General features: G+C 40.8%; 1 protein-coding gene across 4 annotated transcripts in view; it reads left to right on the top strand.

Moving 5' to 3' along the window:
- DOCK4 (dedicator of cytokinesis 4) overlaps window positions 1-14,505 on the top strand; it is a 236,175-nt gene extending 221,670 nt beyond the window's left edge. For all 4 annotated transcript variants that reach the window (XM_072351725.1, XM_072351994.1, XM_072351814.1 and 1 more), the window contains 7 exons: window positions 386-467; window positions 686-795; window positions 1,880-2,047; window positions 4,145-4,217; window positions 7,367-7,480; window positions 8,371-8,432; window positions 11,462-14,505. In XM_072351725.1, coding sequence (XP_072207826.1) covers window positions 386-467; window positions 686-795; window positions 1,880-2,047; window positions 4,145-4,217; window positions 7,367-7,480; window positions 8,371-8,432; window positions 11,462-11,884 — 1,032 coding nt within the window. In that variant the 3' untranslated portion in view covers window positions 11,885-14,505. The remainder of the gene's footprint in view (window positions 1-385; window positions 468-685; window positions 796-1,879; window positions 2,048-4,144; window positions 4,218-7,366; window positions 7,481-8,370; window positions 8,433-11,461) is intronic.
- Window positions 14,506-17,472: the final 2,967 nt, after the last annotated feature.

The following is a 17,472-nucleotide window of genomic DNA, read 5'->3' on the forward strand; positions in this document are numbered from 1 at the left end:
TTTAAAAACAAATATCTAAATGGGCTGTTAGCCTCCCTGACATACAAAGACCAATTTTTATGTAGCAGTTTCTTTCCAAACTTTGAGTGAGAATTTTTGACAAATTCAGTGTACTCTGCAAAATTACCTGACTTTACCTAGACTATTCAGTAATCACAGTGATGTAATTATGTTAATACATTAATTGCATTTCTATTTGATACTGTACTAAATCCTTTTGTTTAGTTACATTAATGTTCTTTACATTGTTTTGCTGAAAAATCACTAACAAATGATTAGTTCTTTCTTTTACAATAAAAAAAAGTTTGGGTGAAATGCATTAAAAATGTTTCTTTCCAATCTAATTAGTATGATGTGGTAACAATGCAATCTTTACCATACACAGCCTAGTCCGTCTACCTCAAGCTTGAGCTCTACTCATTCTGCTTCACCTAATGTGACCAGTTCTGCTCCATCCAGTGCAAGAGGTCAGTGCTCCCGGGGTAAACTGAATTAAATGGTTCTTGATCTGTTTCACAGCTGAATCCTTAAATAAGTTTTTGCATGATATCACCAGACATCAAATTTAGCCCATTTTAAGAATGAGCATTAGCAGCGGCTAAGGATTTCTTTGTCATATATAGTCGTATAGAATTGAGATGACTGAATTTCAGTGTGTGAATCACTTGACACGTTTATGTTCTAGCCTCTCCTCTGTTATCTGACAAACATAAGCATTCCCGAGAAAACTCTTGCCTGTCCCCCAGAGAGCGACCCTGCAGTGCCATCTACCCTACTTCTTTGGAGGCCTCACAGGTAGGAAGATAACTTCTTAACTCTAGTTAAGAAGATGATAAAGGCACTTGTTGAACTTGGAGCAGTTTCACTGTCTGCTCAGTGCTGTTAATTTTCAGCTTTTTTGATTCTATGAACAGAAAACTTCTTAACACACACACACACACACACACACACACACACAAAAGAGATGTGAAGAGAGAATATGCTATATTTGGATACATTTCTTCTTCCTTTTTAAGGTTGAGATCTAAGTTCGATATTTACTCATTAGAGAAAGACCTGCATATCCTGTTTGTCTGAAACAGCAGTGTTTGCTCAATCTCGGGAAGAAGAAAACTACGAACTTCCCTCTGTTTGTTCTGAAATAGATAATCCTAGCCACTGTGAGATCGTAACCCACTCCATGTGGCAATTCCTGTTTTCGGTGGAGTTTTGGAAAAGAATGATGTTTTGTTACTCCAGAGGAAATAATGAGTTGAGTCCTTATCGTAAAATTACTGGTGCATAGGTCTGTATAAAATTTGAATCTTTTGAGTTATCTGAAGTGCAAGACGGGCTTGGTAAGCTAGGCAGTTTTGAATCCTGATTTCATCTTTTCTTCTGAATGGATCTGTTTTCCTAAAGTGTTTTCCTTTTATATAGATGCTGTTTCAGTCCACAGTATCACACTATGCACGTCTTGCTGAAGCTGAGAAAGAAGAAAACATAAGTATCCTGTGAAAGGCCCTCTTTTCAGCAGTAGCTCTCATTTCCACCAGAAGTTTTGAGTCTGATAGAATTTTAGAATTGGATTTCTGGTTTCTCTGTAGTTATTGTATTCTTGTCTCTTTCTTCTTCTATTATTGAATTGGCTATTGATTTAACTTTTTCTTCTTATCTATTGAAGTCCTCGTGCTGTTTTCTGAGGGCTTAAGAATTATTATTAAAGCTGAGCCAGACTGAACAACAGGTGTCAGTAACTGCTTGCTGGTATATCAACTGGGCACCTTCTCACTAGTTGTGGAGCCAAACCAACATACAGGAAAGATCAGGAAGTGTTCTTTAAATAACGCAGTTTTTACAGCTTGCCGCAAAGAAAAAAATATCCCATTTTTGCTCCCAGACTGCAAACTCTTGCTTTGCCAAGTGGAATGCGGCTTCTGTTCCCCACTCTACCCGAGATTCGATAAGGGAGGCTGAGGAGCATGTATGCCCAGCCTCCACGCTCTCAGAGACTCGCCTGGCAGCAAAATCTCCCAATTTGTCTCTACCCTCAGTGTCCCAAGAGAGGGTAAGTAGAAAATTATCTTGCTTGTACAGTGAAGCATGTTTCAAAGATGAGAAGGTCTGATGGTTTTACCCTTATAACCATGAATGAGGATGTATCTTTCTGGGAAAAGGTGTAATTTCTTTCTTTGATGCTCTGTTTTCTGAGCAGTAAAAATGAACTGTGATCAGAAGGCAAGTTCTGATTCTCTGCCTCATGAGGAAGATGGAAAAAAGAAATCCTTAAGGCAATTGTAAGGAGATATGTCTAGAAATACCTGGAACTCTTATCCAAATTTAGATGATCAAGTTTTAAGTCACGTGCTCTGTTTTTATTCTAACACAAGTTAACTTTTACAGTCTCGGTTAGAGCTTCACACTACAGTCATGAGAAAAAGATCACCCACTTATGAATGTCTTTGGCTTATTGAATGCAAGGTTCACAGCAGATTTAAACCTGGAAGAATGAGATGCACAGGCAAATTCACGTTTTTCAAGTCCAAATCCAGCTCTCTCTTTTAAGGAAGTTTGATGGATTGCATAGAACCATGCCACAGCAGTACTTCAACTGATCCCTTCATTGAAATTGCTGCTCAAGGTCATCTATGTACAGCTGTGTTTGTTCATCATCTGTTTGTGACTGCTTTTTGATCTCTGGCTGAGCAGTTCTATGGTGTGTTTTTAGCTCCTTGCATACACTGAGGGTAAATGTCTCTTGTTGTTGACTGGTTCTTTAGTTTTTGTGCTTTACTTCTTCTTAGTGAGCTTTTTGGCTTTCATGTTTTTGATTCTTTTGAGTTTCATTAAATATCCTGTGATTGCTCTTGTTCTTCTGTACAGTTTTCTAATCCATTGTTTCAATATGTCCTCATTTCTCTGTAAATCATGAAGCTTTTTGCCTCTTTTAGCTTCTCCAGTTTCAGTTGCTTTTTCAGCTTCTGCTCTTGACCTTCACAACATAAGAGATTTTAGCAACCTCTCTACACTTGCCCATCAAGTTCTAACATACCACAGACTCTCTATGCAGTGAACATTTGATCCAGATCAGGCAGGAATAAATGATGACATTTTCTATCAGTAAATGTGTAGTTAGCTTCAATTTAATGGTAGCTCTGGGAAAACAGATAATGCCTGATCCAAGTATGATTAGTAGAGCACAGCAAACCCAGTCTACTCAAAATCTAGCTACTCGTTCTCTTCTGAGATATTTTAAATCAGGTAGGATTGGCTAAGTATCTGTCCCTCATTCTGTAACACAGATCTGCAATGTGTTAGATCCACGATGATTGCTCTGCAGCAGGATTTGCCATTGTGTGGAACTATAGCATCATGACTTGATGACTTGGCACAGAGCCTCTGTGAACACTGGGAGGAGATAAGAGAATAGAGATTGACAGATTTGCATTTCACATATTGCCTCATTTTCTCTTTAATAATAATAATAATAATAATAATAATAATAATAATAATAATAATGTAATGATTACTCTGTTCTTGTTTCCTTTAGAGTATACATCTCTGTTACTTGTGGGATTGACTATATGTTGTTTGTTCTTGTTGTCAAGATAAAACATTGACCCACTGAATATTTGAATGTTGCCAAAATAAATAATTGGTGGAATTATAAAATCACTTCATAAATTTACTGTGATTATGTTTTAAAATCAATCCAAAAAGAAAGAAAAAGATACTGATTAGATCTTTTCCTGAAGAGAAGCAAGACTGATATTGGTAGAAAAAGGTTAGGGTTGGAAATAACACATAACACTTTTCAGAGATAACAGCAAATCAGTTCCTCCATGTGTTTAGCATTCAGTCAGGTTAACTCAGTTAAATACCTGACTGAGGAATGAACCTCATTTTATCATTCAGGTAAAAGGAAACTGTCATAATTCAATATGTTTTAATCCTCCCACTGATTTCAGTGTGTACAGTTTTCAGACAAGAATACACCTTTTGTGTGTACGTGTTTTTATTCAAGTATTTATGTTCTTAGGTGATGTTTATTACTCTATCTCCAAGTGGTCCCTTGCGGTAGGGATAGTAGCAAAAATATATTTGTTCTTTCAAAGGTTACTCACGACTGCAGTTATGAATAAACCATTCTGTTCTTGATTTGCAGAGAATGTTGTTTAATCATATTGGAGATGGTGCTTTGCCACGAAGTGATTCTAATCTGCCCGGCCCTGACAAAGGTGAGTGGAAATTTTGCACTGTACTAACCTTGTTAATCAATGAAAATATAACGCATGTTGTCTTCAGCATATAACATTATCTCTGAGTTTCAAAATATTATATGGATCTCTCTGAAAGTAGTGCCTCTATTTAATACCATGGAAACTACAACACATACAAAAAGCACAGTAACACTATTTGATAGAGCAGATTATCAACTACAAAACACTGTTTTTCAATGCAGTCACCACCCTTAGCCAATTCATGTGGGTGAGCTGATAGAGACACTCCTCATTCTGTGGTGTGACAGCTGTGCATAGCTGTCTGGAACGTGGCTCGTCTTTCATGTCGCTGTCACCACAGCTGAAACACACCACCCACTGCCTCACTGTGCAGACACCCACTATTAGGTCTCCATAACTGATCAGCATCAGTGAATGTCAGAAATGTAATGTCCTGTCCATAAGATATGACATGCAGAGATCCATACACAATCATCAGTTTTAATGAGAAACTATTTACTACAGTTATCCCCAGGTTTTGGCACATGATTATCGCAGAAATACTGGCAGTCTAACAGTTCAATCTGTCCTACTTGTACAGCTAGGTGATATGACTTGAGAAGAAGGCACACTGAAAATCTGTCTTAAACTGTGGAGCTAAACTATACAACCTTAAGAACCCAAATTCAGTCTCACAATTACTGAACAGCTTTATGACTTAATGACTTTACAAGAGCTACGACTTCTAAGAAAGCAAATGTTGCAGTTATTTAACGTCATGAGATAAAAAGAACAGAAGGAGAAAATGGAGAAAGATGGACAAAGAGCAAAGGAGACAGAGAGATGGACAGAGAAAAGAGATCACTCACAAGAGAAACTGAAAGAAACAGAACAAGAGGCAGAGAAACAGATATAAGATCACTGGTCTATTTTGAGGAGTTCCAGTGTCCACCTACTGGTGCCAAAGAAGGGATGGGGGGATGAATGCACATGTCAAGAGGTCATAGTCTTGAACCCATAAACAGCAATGATGATGAAGATGTGGGACCCCTCTCAGGCATCCTTTTAATGCCTGCTAGGTTTGTGAGTGCACCATCCCAAGGTGACAAACAAGTGAATTCTCAGTAACAGGTTTGTCAGAGATAAGTTCGTAGGAAAAAAAATGATTGCAGGAAAGGTAGTAGTTGTGAGCAAGGTAAGACTATCCTGTTTGCATGGGATCTCATACCTCACAAATAATGGCCTCCAACTGGTTGTCACGATTATGGCCTTGCATTGCAAGTGTTTGAGATACACTAAAATACGTCAGAAAGGCAGAAAGTGTTTTTTGTTGGTCCTTTACGAAAGGTGCCGTCTTTTCTGCATGGAGGAATTCATTGGCACCCCTTTTGCTTCATATGCAATTCCATGGCAGACACCACTCTGTCAGACTGTTCCTCTGCTGCCGTCTGTCTCACGGCAAGAAAATGTAACGGGATGTTGATGAGAAGGTTCAGCCATACCAACAATATTGGCCTCTGATGTCATGTGGCAACATAATAACATCGGAGGCATTTCTTTCAGAGCAGCTCTCACAAATAAAACATGCTAATATTCTTAACTTTCAATACACTGCCAAAAAGGGGGAAAAGACTCAGTGTTGTGCTCTAAAGGGTTCAAAGGTTTGCAGAAAGGGGCGGTGCAGTAGAACGTTGTAGCAGGCTGATAGACAGAGGAGGACAGATTTCTCTAACTGTGATGTTAGAGAGAAGTGTGGGCAGCTGAAGACTAGAGAAGATGAACTTCTGGAGGCTGGGGCAAAAGAAGGCTAAAGAAATGGGCAGAGTTCTGAAGTTGTCTGCCTGCAAATCCCCTTGACAAATGTGTTGCTGTGATTTGGTTACGCTTTGGCCCAATGTGAGTAAATAAGAAACCTATGAATGTCAATAAACAAAGTATTTTCTTTTATAATCTTTCACATGGGGAAATTCAATATTGTTGGCAAAGATGTTTTCCAGGATTTTGTTACACACCCTGCCCCCTACCCATTATATACTCCATAATTTCATTAAGTGCTACGCTTTGTTGCACCATGATTTAAGGTTACGATAAAATAGATGTATTAAAACCATTTCAAAACTATAACAAGAACTGGCTAGGGATCAGATTTTGTACACTAAGAACTGATTTGTATAAGTATTTGTATATCCTTTGGTGTAAAATTTTTCACAGAATGAAAAAACATAATATACTGTGAAAATGTCAAAGCTTTATTAATGGCCTATGCAGCCAAGTACACTGTAGAGTTGTTAAGATAAATACTATCTCCAAGAGACTTAAGCAGTCCAAAAAAATAACTGCTTGTGTAACTTGAAAGGAAAAAAAATGGCTTCTCAATAGATTCAGGAATTTGAAGTACCCAGGCCTGGTGCCAAGCTGTTTTTAGATGAAGGCAAAACCACACATCCAGGTGACAGCTTACAATAAAAAGCAAACAATGAATTGCATACTCAATACAATAGAAAGGCAAAATGTTCCTCTAGAAAAAAGACTGATTATTCTGTGAGCTGTTCTCGGGGTCAATTAATGTGCAATTATACTGTAGCAATGTTGTTATAGATATAAAACAAATGTTATTTGTACTGTACTTTTGTGTTAAGTCTTGTACAGAGTAGCACGGTGCCATTCCAGTCCTTCTGAAATACTTTTCACATTGCAAATACTGATAACATCACTTAGTGTTCCCATCTCTAGTCTGTTCTGTATATAAAATGAGATAATGGAAACAGAATATGAATAATATGTCCTCCTCTGCCTAGAAACGTCTAAATAGGGGTCTGTACAAAGATAAACTGATAATATTAATGGGCTTCAAGCTTATCTCCCTCTGTAGCTGGATTTGCAGAGCAGTAGTGTATTATCTCAGCTGCTATTGTTATCAGTGGTCCAAACTGCTGCATAGCCTAAAACTGACCCAAGGGCCAAATGCATAGGTTAGGCAAACCAGGAGACTGACAGGAGTCATTTAGGAGCCTTTTAAATCCTGATGTAAGTGTGAGAGCTTTTTAGACATGCTGTTAGTTTTCATTCTGTATATTTGTAGCCAAACAGAGAAAGGCAAGTCAGACAGCCTGAATGTGAGAGCTAGAAGTGGTGATGCCTGTGTCAGCTTTTGCATTCTCTTCCAGCTGTAAACGCCACTCCCAGCAGCTGGAGCCTGGACAGTGGGAAAGAAGCCAGAAACACACCAGACAGTGGGAAGCTTATATCTCCGCCTGTACCACCGAGACCTGCACAGACGGGTGAGTTAATGGACATTTTGGCATGAAATCCAATCAAAAAATGATTTACTTGAGAGCTTAGATTCTTTCCACTCTGACTAACATTTAACTTTCTGGGCAGGCTAGTTTATTATTTGATTACCGACAAGAAAGGCTGTAGAACTGCATATATTTTCCTCTCATTAAGCTTATTTGTAGCATTCTGTTTTCAGTACTCTGCCTCTTCACTTAACGACTGAGGAATTTCAGACACTTTATTCTGATACTGGGGTGTATGATCAAATTTAATCTTTTGATCTTGCAATAATTAGTGGTTAGCAATTGGAAATGATCGTTAATGAAAAAGAACCTTACATGCCAGAAAATGCTCAGCAGACATGGAAGTATGTGAGTTCCATTACTACAACTAATTTGCCCTTCAAAAGACTAATTTCCACGTAAAGAACAGACAGACTAAGTGGTATTATAAGTATAATTGTTCTCAAGGGAGTGGAAACTTTCAGAAGTTTCATCCTTATGCCTCAAACTACATTCTGTATTGTGTTTTTTCTTATTTGACATTAAAATATATCATATATTTCTTAGGAAAAAGAGGAGGGAAAAGGGGGAGCAGAAGATACCAATTTTCTTTGAATCCTGTTATTGTTTGATAGGGTATAAACTCATTTACATGATATAAAATTTGTCATGGAAGATGGCTGCAGAAATTTCTTACACTTGCTTTGTTGTATGGCAAGACAATCATGAGAAAAAAGAAACAGAATTTTTAAGACTACTACTTGCAACTACTGAGCAAGTATGCAGAGAGAAGTAGAGATACTTGTGGGTAGAATTATCTCTTACCTCTTTAGAAGATTTCTCAATGAAAACTGTAAAACAAAGAATGCATTGGAATCTTTCTGACTTTACAGCATCACCAGCAAGACACATAGCCTCTGTTTCCCCTTCTCCGGCTGGCAGATCACCAATGAAGGTACTAATTTTTTACAAGTAATTTCCTTTGTGGGACAGATCATATGTGCTGTGGGGTATATCATATGTATTTAATATGTTATTTGAGGTTATATTATATTCTTCTTTCATTATATCAGCATTTTTAATCATTATCTTATGCCTGTACAAAGTTCATTCACAAGAGTAAATAGCCATAACAATCACAGCAGATCTGAAGATTTTAAAAACTGCAGGTAAGAAATCTAATCTTCACAGTGTCAGTATTAGGCTTCTCACTTATGTGCATAATCAAGCTCTCTTGAGTAAGGAGAAAGAACAGAGTGTACGAAATAAATGTAGGAAGTGTTATCTGATCTACTTTGTCCAGAATGCCATCTCCAACAGTGGCAGAAGGAAATGGAGAAGGAGAACCTGTTGTGCAGCCCATTCCTCTTACTCCTCCAACATCCAAAGCTGCTTTTTTAGGAGTCTCAGAGGATAATCCCTGCCCCACTAATTTTAATACTCATTGCCTGTAATCCAGGGGGGCTGTGTGAGAAGCTAGAAATAGTTTGAAGCCTGTCAGTAGGAAACATTAATCAGAGGCTGTGAATGAACATAGGTTCTTCTCTAACAGTTCTTCACCTGTAGCAAGAGGGGATCCTTCATTTCTGTTTTGATTTATTTGAAGATATTGGTACTCATTTGTTCTGCAACAGTTTATTGGCTAGAAAACTTGACCAGGAAATCTTTGTCTCCAGCAGCACTGCATGGCATCAGTGCACAGCCTGCATACTCCAGGAAAACTTTGCTATTGACAGACAGCTTATTAGTCTCAGGAACAACTTCTGCTAACACATGCAAGCTGAGATAGTTGTGCAGTTGGAAATACAGGGGTCAGCAACGTAGAAGGAGAGCAAATCAAAAGGAGCAAGACTGGTGCTTGAGGCACTGAGGTTAGAGGGCATTCCTGCTGAAGTGATCGATCCCTCAGGTACTCGGTGCACAACAAATACCACAGATGTGCACATCTCCTGAGGAGGAGGGAAGTGACACCCCAAAAACACCTCCTTTCTCCTTGAGGTTCTTAATCATAATCCTGCAGTCATTTTCTTTGTTGTCCCACACACCTGTTAGTTTTCCACTTGTGGCTGCAAAGTGGCTCAGTTTCAAAAGAGAGTAATTGTGCTTGCTATCAAGTGCCCTGTAGTCCTGTTACCATGGTACACCTGCTGAAGTGAGCGCTGATGCCAAGTTTCTGATCAAATGCTTACTAGGAATCTCTTCAGAGCACTAGGATATTGCAATAAAAGGTGACCAGCTCTGCCTTTGTTCTTGAATTGACTCATTATTGACAGTTCCTGGAGGCGTTTAAAACTTTAAAAAGGTTAGGACCTTTCCCTCTAAGGCCCATGCGGGATTTAAGCATTTTACAGCCAAACTCTGGATTGCTGCTTGAGAGGAGAAGAATGCTGGCCCAGGAAACTTCTGAGAGTTGCTGGATTTCACTCCAGACCCTTTGGCATCTGGACTGTTACTATGATACACAGAGTCTGCAGCATTGTCAGGAATTAAGTGCTCACTCCTGCTCAGTTGCTCAATTGAAGTAGGCAGGATTTACATGTATTTGTTTGTGCTCTGAATGTCAAAAGCCAAGCCCCTAATTTTTATCTGTAGTCACTTAATCCAAGTGTCTCGTGCTCTTGGAACTTGAACCAGTTACATCATTTACTTGGAAACTTTGACCCCGGATGTTTCTGGGGATAGGAGTGCAGCTGCACTTTCCTTAGACACAGAGGGTTTGAAAATGAAGTGAGGGCTTAATATGCAGCATCTCCACAATGTGTGAAATATCTTCAGCATGCACTGAGGTTGTTGGAAAATTTGCTATGCTTTTCCTTAGCTCCCATGGCTCAGTTTTTAGTCTGTGTTCCAACTGTAATATGCCGCTGTCTTAGTACAAAACCCGCTGATGCAAATGAAGATCTTTCCATTGGTTTCAGAGCGCTGTGGATCCAGTCCTAGTAACTGAGATTATCTCAGTGGAATGAAGTCAGTGCAGCCAGCTCTGTGTGTTTTTGCTCCTTTGCCATCCCCCCCTACCCTTGTTGCACAGCTCACAATTTCATCTGAAGCTGAGCAGCAGGGTGCCAAGCAGTCTGATAAGAATTGGGGTCAGAAATTTGTCTTTGATATGATTTCTCCATCCATTTTTCAGCCTGTGCTTGAGACTGTTAAGTCTAGGTTGTCTGATTGCTCTAGTCACAATTAGGTAAGTTGCCAAACTTCCCCCAACTTGCAAGGTGTACTCTAACCTGTTAGAGCAGTAGCTGAACTTGCTCCACTAGAATAGGACTTCTCCGTGGTGGCTTTACTGTCCCTGCCCTCTGCTTTTTGTCAGTGCTGGTGCTGAGCCCTCAGCTCCCTGGCCCTCACCTTCCCACAGAACCTCATGTCTTCACCCTCCTTTGGGCCCTTGTCACTGGGGCTGTGGTGGTGTTTTGTGTCATGCACAGTGAAACAGTGCATCCAGAAATCACCTGGGAGATGGGGTTGGGCCGCAGCTAAACCCCACAATATAAATGTGTTTCTCTTGCATGACCGTGCACTGAAGTTGTATGAAAAGCTTTGGAAAATGAATGTTGAAGGAGAGACTGCAGCATCAGCGTGGAAGGTGATGCAAGTCCTGTGTTTTGGCATTAGAGGGCAGGACATCACTAGGCACACACCATATGTGGGTATGGATTTCACTTAAAAGAACTGGGAAAGCTGAGAGCTCATTTTAAAGGCTTCCAGATTTTTCCGGATAGTAAGATAAAAATTAAATACAGTTTTGCTTCCACTTAAATGACTTACTGGCATGAACACTGTTTAGGGTATACTTGGGCACTCCTGAAATGAGTTTTTATCGGTTTCCTACTGAATCTTAATTAAAACCAAGACGCAACTCTACAATTACCGAGCCTCAGACCCTGCGCAAGTGCCTCTGCGTGTTTCCAGTCTGAGCACCGGAGTGCCCTCCCCAGTTCAGGGCTGCTAATTTCTCCTCACGCCCTTTCTTTTGAGCAGGGCTCTGTGCAGTCATTCACGCCGTCTCCGGTGGAGTACCATTCCTCGGGGCTCATCTCCAACTCCCCAGTGCTGTCGGGGAGCTACAGCAGCGGCATCTCTTCACTCAGCCGATGCAGCACCTCGGAGACATCGGGCTTTGAAAGTCAAGGCAGCGAACCACCGGTGACAGTCCCAAGCTACAGTGTTCCAGAGGAGCCCGTGAGGAAAGAAAGCAAAACCCCGCCGCCTTACAGCGTGTACGAGCGGACTCTGAAGCGCCCCGTCCCTCTACCTCACAGCCTCTCCATCCCGCCCGCCGACCCCCCTGCCCTGCCGCCCAAGCCGCAGCTGGGCCGGCCCAGCAACGCGGAGAGCAGCAGCAGGAGGACTGAGCCGGCCCCGCGACCCAGGCCATTGCCACGCAAGGTGTCCCAGCTATGAGGAGCCCTTTGGGATCTGATCACAAGGAGTTCTTTACCATTTAAGGAATCATATTTTTTAAAAATGGTAAAATACGTTTAGTTAGGCACTTTAATATTTTGCCCACCTTTCCCTTTCGGTAACTTTTAAATGCTTATTGATGTTACGTTGCACATTTTAAAATGAAATTACTAATTTAGGTTTCCAGATGTTATAGGAAGCATGAATGAGAGACTTTTTTTAATGTCACGGTGGTGAATACTGATAAATGCTTTCCTTTGTACTTTATTTTTATTTAAAAATGTAAAGCTAAACCCCTGCAATTCTCATGTGAGCCAGGTAGATGCTCCTGACAAAAAACATACTGACTGGGTCTTTACTGCTTGAAATAGCAGCACGTGCTCTAACCGAGCAGTCTGTAGGCTTGGGTGTTTCCACAAGTAGGTGGGAAGTCATTTCTCCCATGCAGTGGATGGGTTGGTTGTTTCAAACGTCTGAGGAAGAATGGATACGATGCAAGTTGTACTGAGTTGACAGCTGAGCAAGAACGTGCTTGGGAATTTTTGAAGCAAACACTTGGTTGCTGTTATTTTTAAGATGGTGAGATGCCTCTACACTTTCATTCAGTGTAGAGCACCTTTCTGGTGCCATTAGTGTATTATCGTACGCAGTGCATCCTTTGCTTTTGGAGGTGCTACTGATCTTTATTATTCCAGTTAGTGTCTTTTTGTTTTGTTGGTTCTATTCTTTAAATAAATTGCTAGCAGAGGTCCTCTGCTGCTTTTGAGAGTTCACCCTAAAATATAATCAGTGCATCACATACCCAAAAACCACGTACATCTAATCTGATTGCTGAGTCAGCACTGTGTCATGCCAGGGCAATTCACTAAACAAAGTATGAATATGAATTACTAGATATCTATTAGAAAAATAATAATTCAAAAGCAAATTCAGAGTTTGTTAACAGTTTTGTAAAAGCCTAGCAGAAATTCCAAACGGCTCTTTGTATGTGTGTGTAGCAGTGTGTCAGGTTGGGGTTCGCTTTTTAGGTCGAGGTCATTACCACCATCTGCTGTAGGAGGGCAGTGTTTGGCCTGAGGGCGTACCTTAGTGACTGGCATCTGGAAAGCTAACGCCATGCCACGCCGTAGGGAAAAAAGCACCTTCTGTATGTATTTTTGGTATCCTCTTTCTTTTACTGACCATTTAACACGTGCTTGGGAACAGATGTATGAACTGCATTTTAAATCACGCTGTTAAAGATACTCTCCCTCTTTTGTTGGGAAGCTCATGTTGATTTTAGCTGTGTCTGATTTGTTGATAGCTTAACTGGAAGAAAAGTGACCACTTTTTATATTCTCTGAAGCCTTCGGCAGTTATAAGCTGTTGATGGTGGTTATAGAGGTTTTCTATAATAAATGTTTGAGTATTTTTGTACATAATTGGTAAATTTTAATAAGGAGTGTACCATTATGTGAAAAAGAAGCAAACGGTTGTGTATGCAGTAAGATTGTTATAATTATGCCAAATACTTTATGTATGGAGAAAAAGAATATTTGTAAATATGTGCTTTTAACAATAATTCTGCCATATTGACTTTACAATTTTGAATGTCAGAAAAATTAATATATGTTAAAATATTTATGTTTTAGTGAAAGTATTCATAACTTGAAGAGGAACATATGAATTTTAGCTTTGTATCTTGCTGATTTCAAAGCCTGAAATTCCTTGAACTAGCTCTCGCTTTCAACTATAACATTTTTGTGTCTGTAACCACATCATAAAAGATGCAGAAGGCTCCGTATTTATGCTGGTAGAAAGAGGTAATACTTGGGGTTTAAATAAGGTGTCACAAGTAAGATAACAAATCTGCTTTTTTAAAAAAACAACAGCAAAAAACAAAAAACAAAAACTATTTTATTTTTTCTTTCCCCATCAGGAGGTTAATGGAGTTTGTTAGGTAGTGCTTGAGCACAACATCAATCAGTGTTATTTGCTCCTGAAGCCATTTTTGTTTCTGGCAGTGAGCAGAGTTGTTGCATTTATCCTTTGCGTGCATTATGGAAGTCGGCTTGGCAGCACATTTCACGTTATGTACACGTCGGTTGCTGCATAATGTTCATATTGGAATAAAATGACTTGATTAATCTTTACAGTACACCTTGTTTTCTACAGAACGAGGGGTTACAATTGTGTTTATCGAGGAGTTTAAGTTCTGACTCTGTCTTGCTAAATCTCCTTTCATTTCTGTTGAATATCTATGCTCATAGACCGGGTTTTCTCCCTGTTTGGATCCTTAATAGCTTTGTGAGACAATGTGGAGAGTATTGACCTGCTCTTCTGAACAAGGAGGAATGTAACATTATCTCTGAGAGTTCACTGTAAATTAACCTGCATGAGCACTCTGTTTTTATAACCATGACGTCGCGAATACTCGAGTGATAGCAGATGGTATAAAATTGACAGAGTACTCTGAAACTGAGCTGATGCATTTTCTGCTTAGTCAGTTTTGACAAATTGATTCTGTAGATCAGTTTTTCAATCTGATTTCTTATAAAAACGTAGTATGAAATTTTGTTATGTATGTTGCAATACCCAGAGCTTGAAAACCTAATGTAAATAAAGGTCTCGTTTGAATTTTATGCGTTACTCATAAATATAGTTTGATCACTTTCTGGATGACGGTGGGTAATTTAGAAGCTCATAAAAGCAGACCCAGGAAGACAAATGGCTGCTGCTTCTCAATAGCTTGAACATTAGCCAGCCTATGTGTAATAGCAGAGATGATTGTGCATTTTGAATACTGCATTTGAATTGTTGGTATCTCTGTGGTCCAAGAAGCAGGTTCAGCCACAGCTGCCTAGCCTGTCAGTAGTGCGGTCCAGGCCCATGTTCCTATGGGTTAACACTTTTGTGCTGAGCGAACTCATTTACCAAGGTCTCAAGCCATAGCCTTTGTCCTGAGGGAAGCTAAAGTTAGTGAAAATCAGGGTGTTGGGGTGGTGCAGATACGGCCCTGCTCATGTGGAACAGGCAGTAGTTATGTGCAGATGCCTTTTGTATGGAAATGGAGCCGTGCTGTCCTGCCTGCTGGTCCTCATACTCAGATTGTCAGCAGTCTGCAAAAAGCCCAGTGACTGGGCATACTCCTATAGGCAGGAGTCAATGCCCAGGGTGTACATGGTGAAAAGCATCTTGTTTTGAGTGTAACTGAGTGTAACTGTGCTTGTACCTGTCACCCATAACAAAGCAGAGCCCCAACAGGCCCCTGCTGGAGGGCATGGCCTTCTGCTGGGCCAGAGTTCAAGAGCGCTCTGCCTGGAGCTCATCAGATCCTGACCTTCAACCACTCTGTCCCAAACCGTGTAAGAGAAAGCCTTTTCTGTCTTTATTTACTGTCTTTGTCTTCTCCCTGTAGTGTTAATTCAGCTTTTGACATGTTTCATGTAGACTTATTTGGTGATGAGTTGCTTTGAATGACGTTACTAAAAACTCTTGTGATAATGCTGCAAAAATTTGCAACCTTTAGTAAGCTTTAGAGCTGCTTACCTCACGTGTGCTCCACGCAGCAGGATGCAGAGACTCTTCCTAAGTCATAAAATAAAGCTGCTGAAGGAAGATCATTTTTAATTGGATCGTTGGGTAAGGAACTGGGTGTGCTTGTAACGTGTGCTTGTGTTTTCACTCTCCCAGAAAGAATAATAGTGAGAGAAATAGACATTGAAGCATCCAATCTATTTCTTTCAGGTCTTGTGGCATGGTTTCATACCAACTTAACTGCTGGCTGAGCTGTAGGGAACCATAGGGAGGCTGGAAGTCCTGACAAAATGGTTTCTTATTTTACAAAGGCTTGTTTTTTTTTTTCCTCCCATTATCCTTTAGCTTTACCAGAGGAAAGATGTCAGAGCCCAGAGAACACTGCAGTGAGTTATAAGGGAGAAGAACTTCTAAACCCAAAGCCCTGCAGTTTTTTAAAATAGCTCCCTGTTTTCTGTACACAGTTGTTTTCTTACCCCGTCGTGCACAGCTCATGAGTGTGAACAACGAACACAACAAACAGTACTTTAGGGAGCAAATTGATGTCCAAATTTCATCGGAAATAGCTGCTCTGATAGCTCATAAGCTGCTGGGATTCCTGCTGTATATTTGAATGTTTACATCAGTCATTTACTATTGGTACTCCATCCACTACTGTATTTCAATTTGTTCTGTTTGTTTTGCAATGACTTTGTGGAGGGATTCTCTGCATTGCATTCTTGCTTATTTGTGCAAGACTGCTATTGCTGCTGTTTATCCCTGGCCTCGCTGACCTCCCTTGAAGTGTTTCCTCTTGCTTTCCAAAAGCAAAGCCAACATCAAGGAGCTGCTTCCACCTCTGCCGTGAGCAATGTTCCAGCACAGGAACCCGTCTGCTTCTGGGGGGATGCCTGTGCCCTCAGAACAGGACTGTGGCAGGGCAATGCCTGGGGAGCACATCTGGGAGTCTGCAGTCATCAACTTGGTGACAGCTCAAGGACAGAGACTAAACAACTTAATAAGCTGAGGAGAGGTGGTGTAGGTAATGCCCTGCAGGAACTAAGCCTTGCTCAGGAATGAAACTCAGTCCCAGGTGCCCTTCATCATGTGGGAACCCCTTGCTTCATTTCCCATTCTGATTCAATTCACAGAAAAAAATATTCTAGGTAGATAAGCAACTGAGGTTTTTAAAGAGGGTCACTGAGCTTGAGATAAGGAACAACACACTTTTTTAGTGCAGGGAACAGGGAAATGCTGAACGCATACCCTTCAAACCTAGGCTGACACGGGACCATTGTCCCCAGGCCAGCAGCGCTCAGTGGGTGTGTGCTGGAATGGTTTGTCCTTATCCACTGAATGTGGGCAGGTGGAGCCAAAGTGGGGAGTGCTGTAGGACCAGCTGTACACACCAAACTCAGTGCTGGTCCCATTTCTGCCATCTGGTGCAGGAAGCGGATTGGCTGCCTGTTGCTCTCTGAGCAGTTTGGCCACCGTGCTGATGCTGAGACGTTCAGCTGGCCTTTAAATATAGTGCTGCAGTGAGGATGTGATACAACACACCCTAAGATGCACGCAAAGGCTCATATCAGTGTTGTTAGAAATTAGCTTGAGTCCAGGAGGAGCTGGTATGGATTGAATTGTGTTCTCACCTGAAGAAAGTAAAAGTCTAACGTTGACCGCTGACTGCAATACACTTCACAGTGAACAAAACACATCAATAAACTCAGCTATTCCTTTTCAGATAGTGATGGAGCAACAAATATCACCATGCTGCGCTCTTCCCAAACCATTAAGGATAGCAAAGGAAGATTGTGCATGCTGGGCAGGGGCTTTTTGTGCTGCCAAAGAAAGCATTGGCGCATCGGCAGCCCCCCTCCAAGCCTTGCCTCAGAGCTGAGACGCATCCGTCAATAGCCCTAAAGCTACAGCACGGTGAGATTTTGTAGCTGTGAAACCTGAGCTGCATAGTGATAAGCAGACAGGGCCTGTAGGGGAGCAGGCAGGGAGAAAAGGAGAGAAGTGTTTTTCAGGTCACAAAGATCTATTTTTCACTTCTGGAACGCTGCTGCTTACTGAGGAGTGTTGGGCTTTTA

The sequence above is a fragment of the Excalfactoria chinensis genome, chromosome 1 (assembly GCF_039878825.1).
Source record: "Excalfactoria chinensis isolate bCotChi1 chromosome 1, bCotChi1.hap2, whole genome shotgun sequence".
Taxonomy (NCBI): Eukaryota; Metazoa; Chordata; class Aves; order Galliformes; family Phasianidae; genus Excalfactoria; species Excalfactoria chinensis.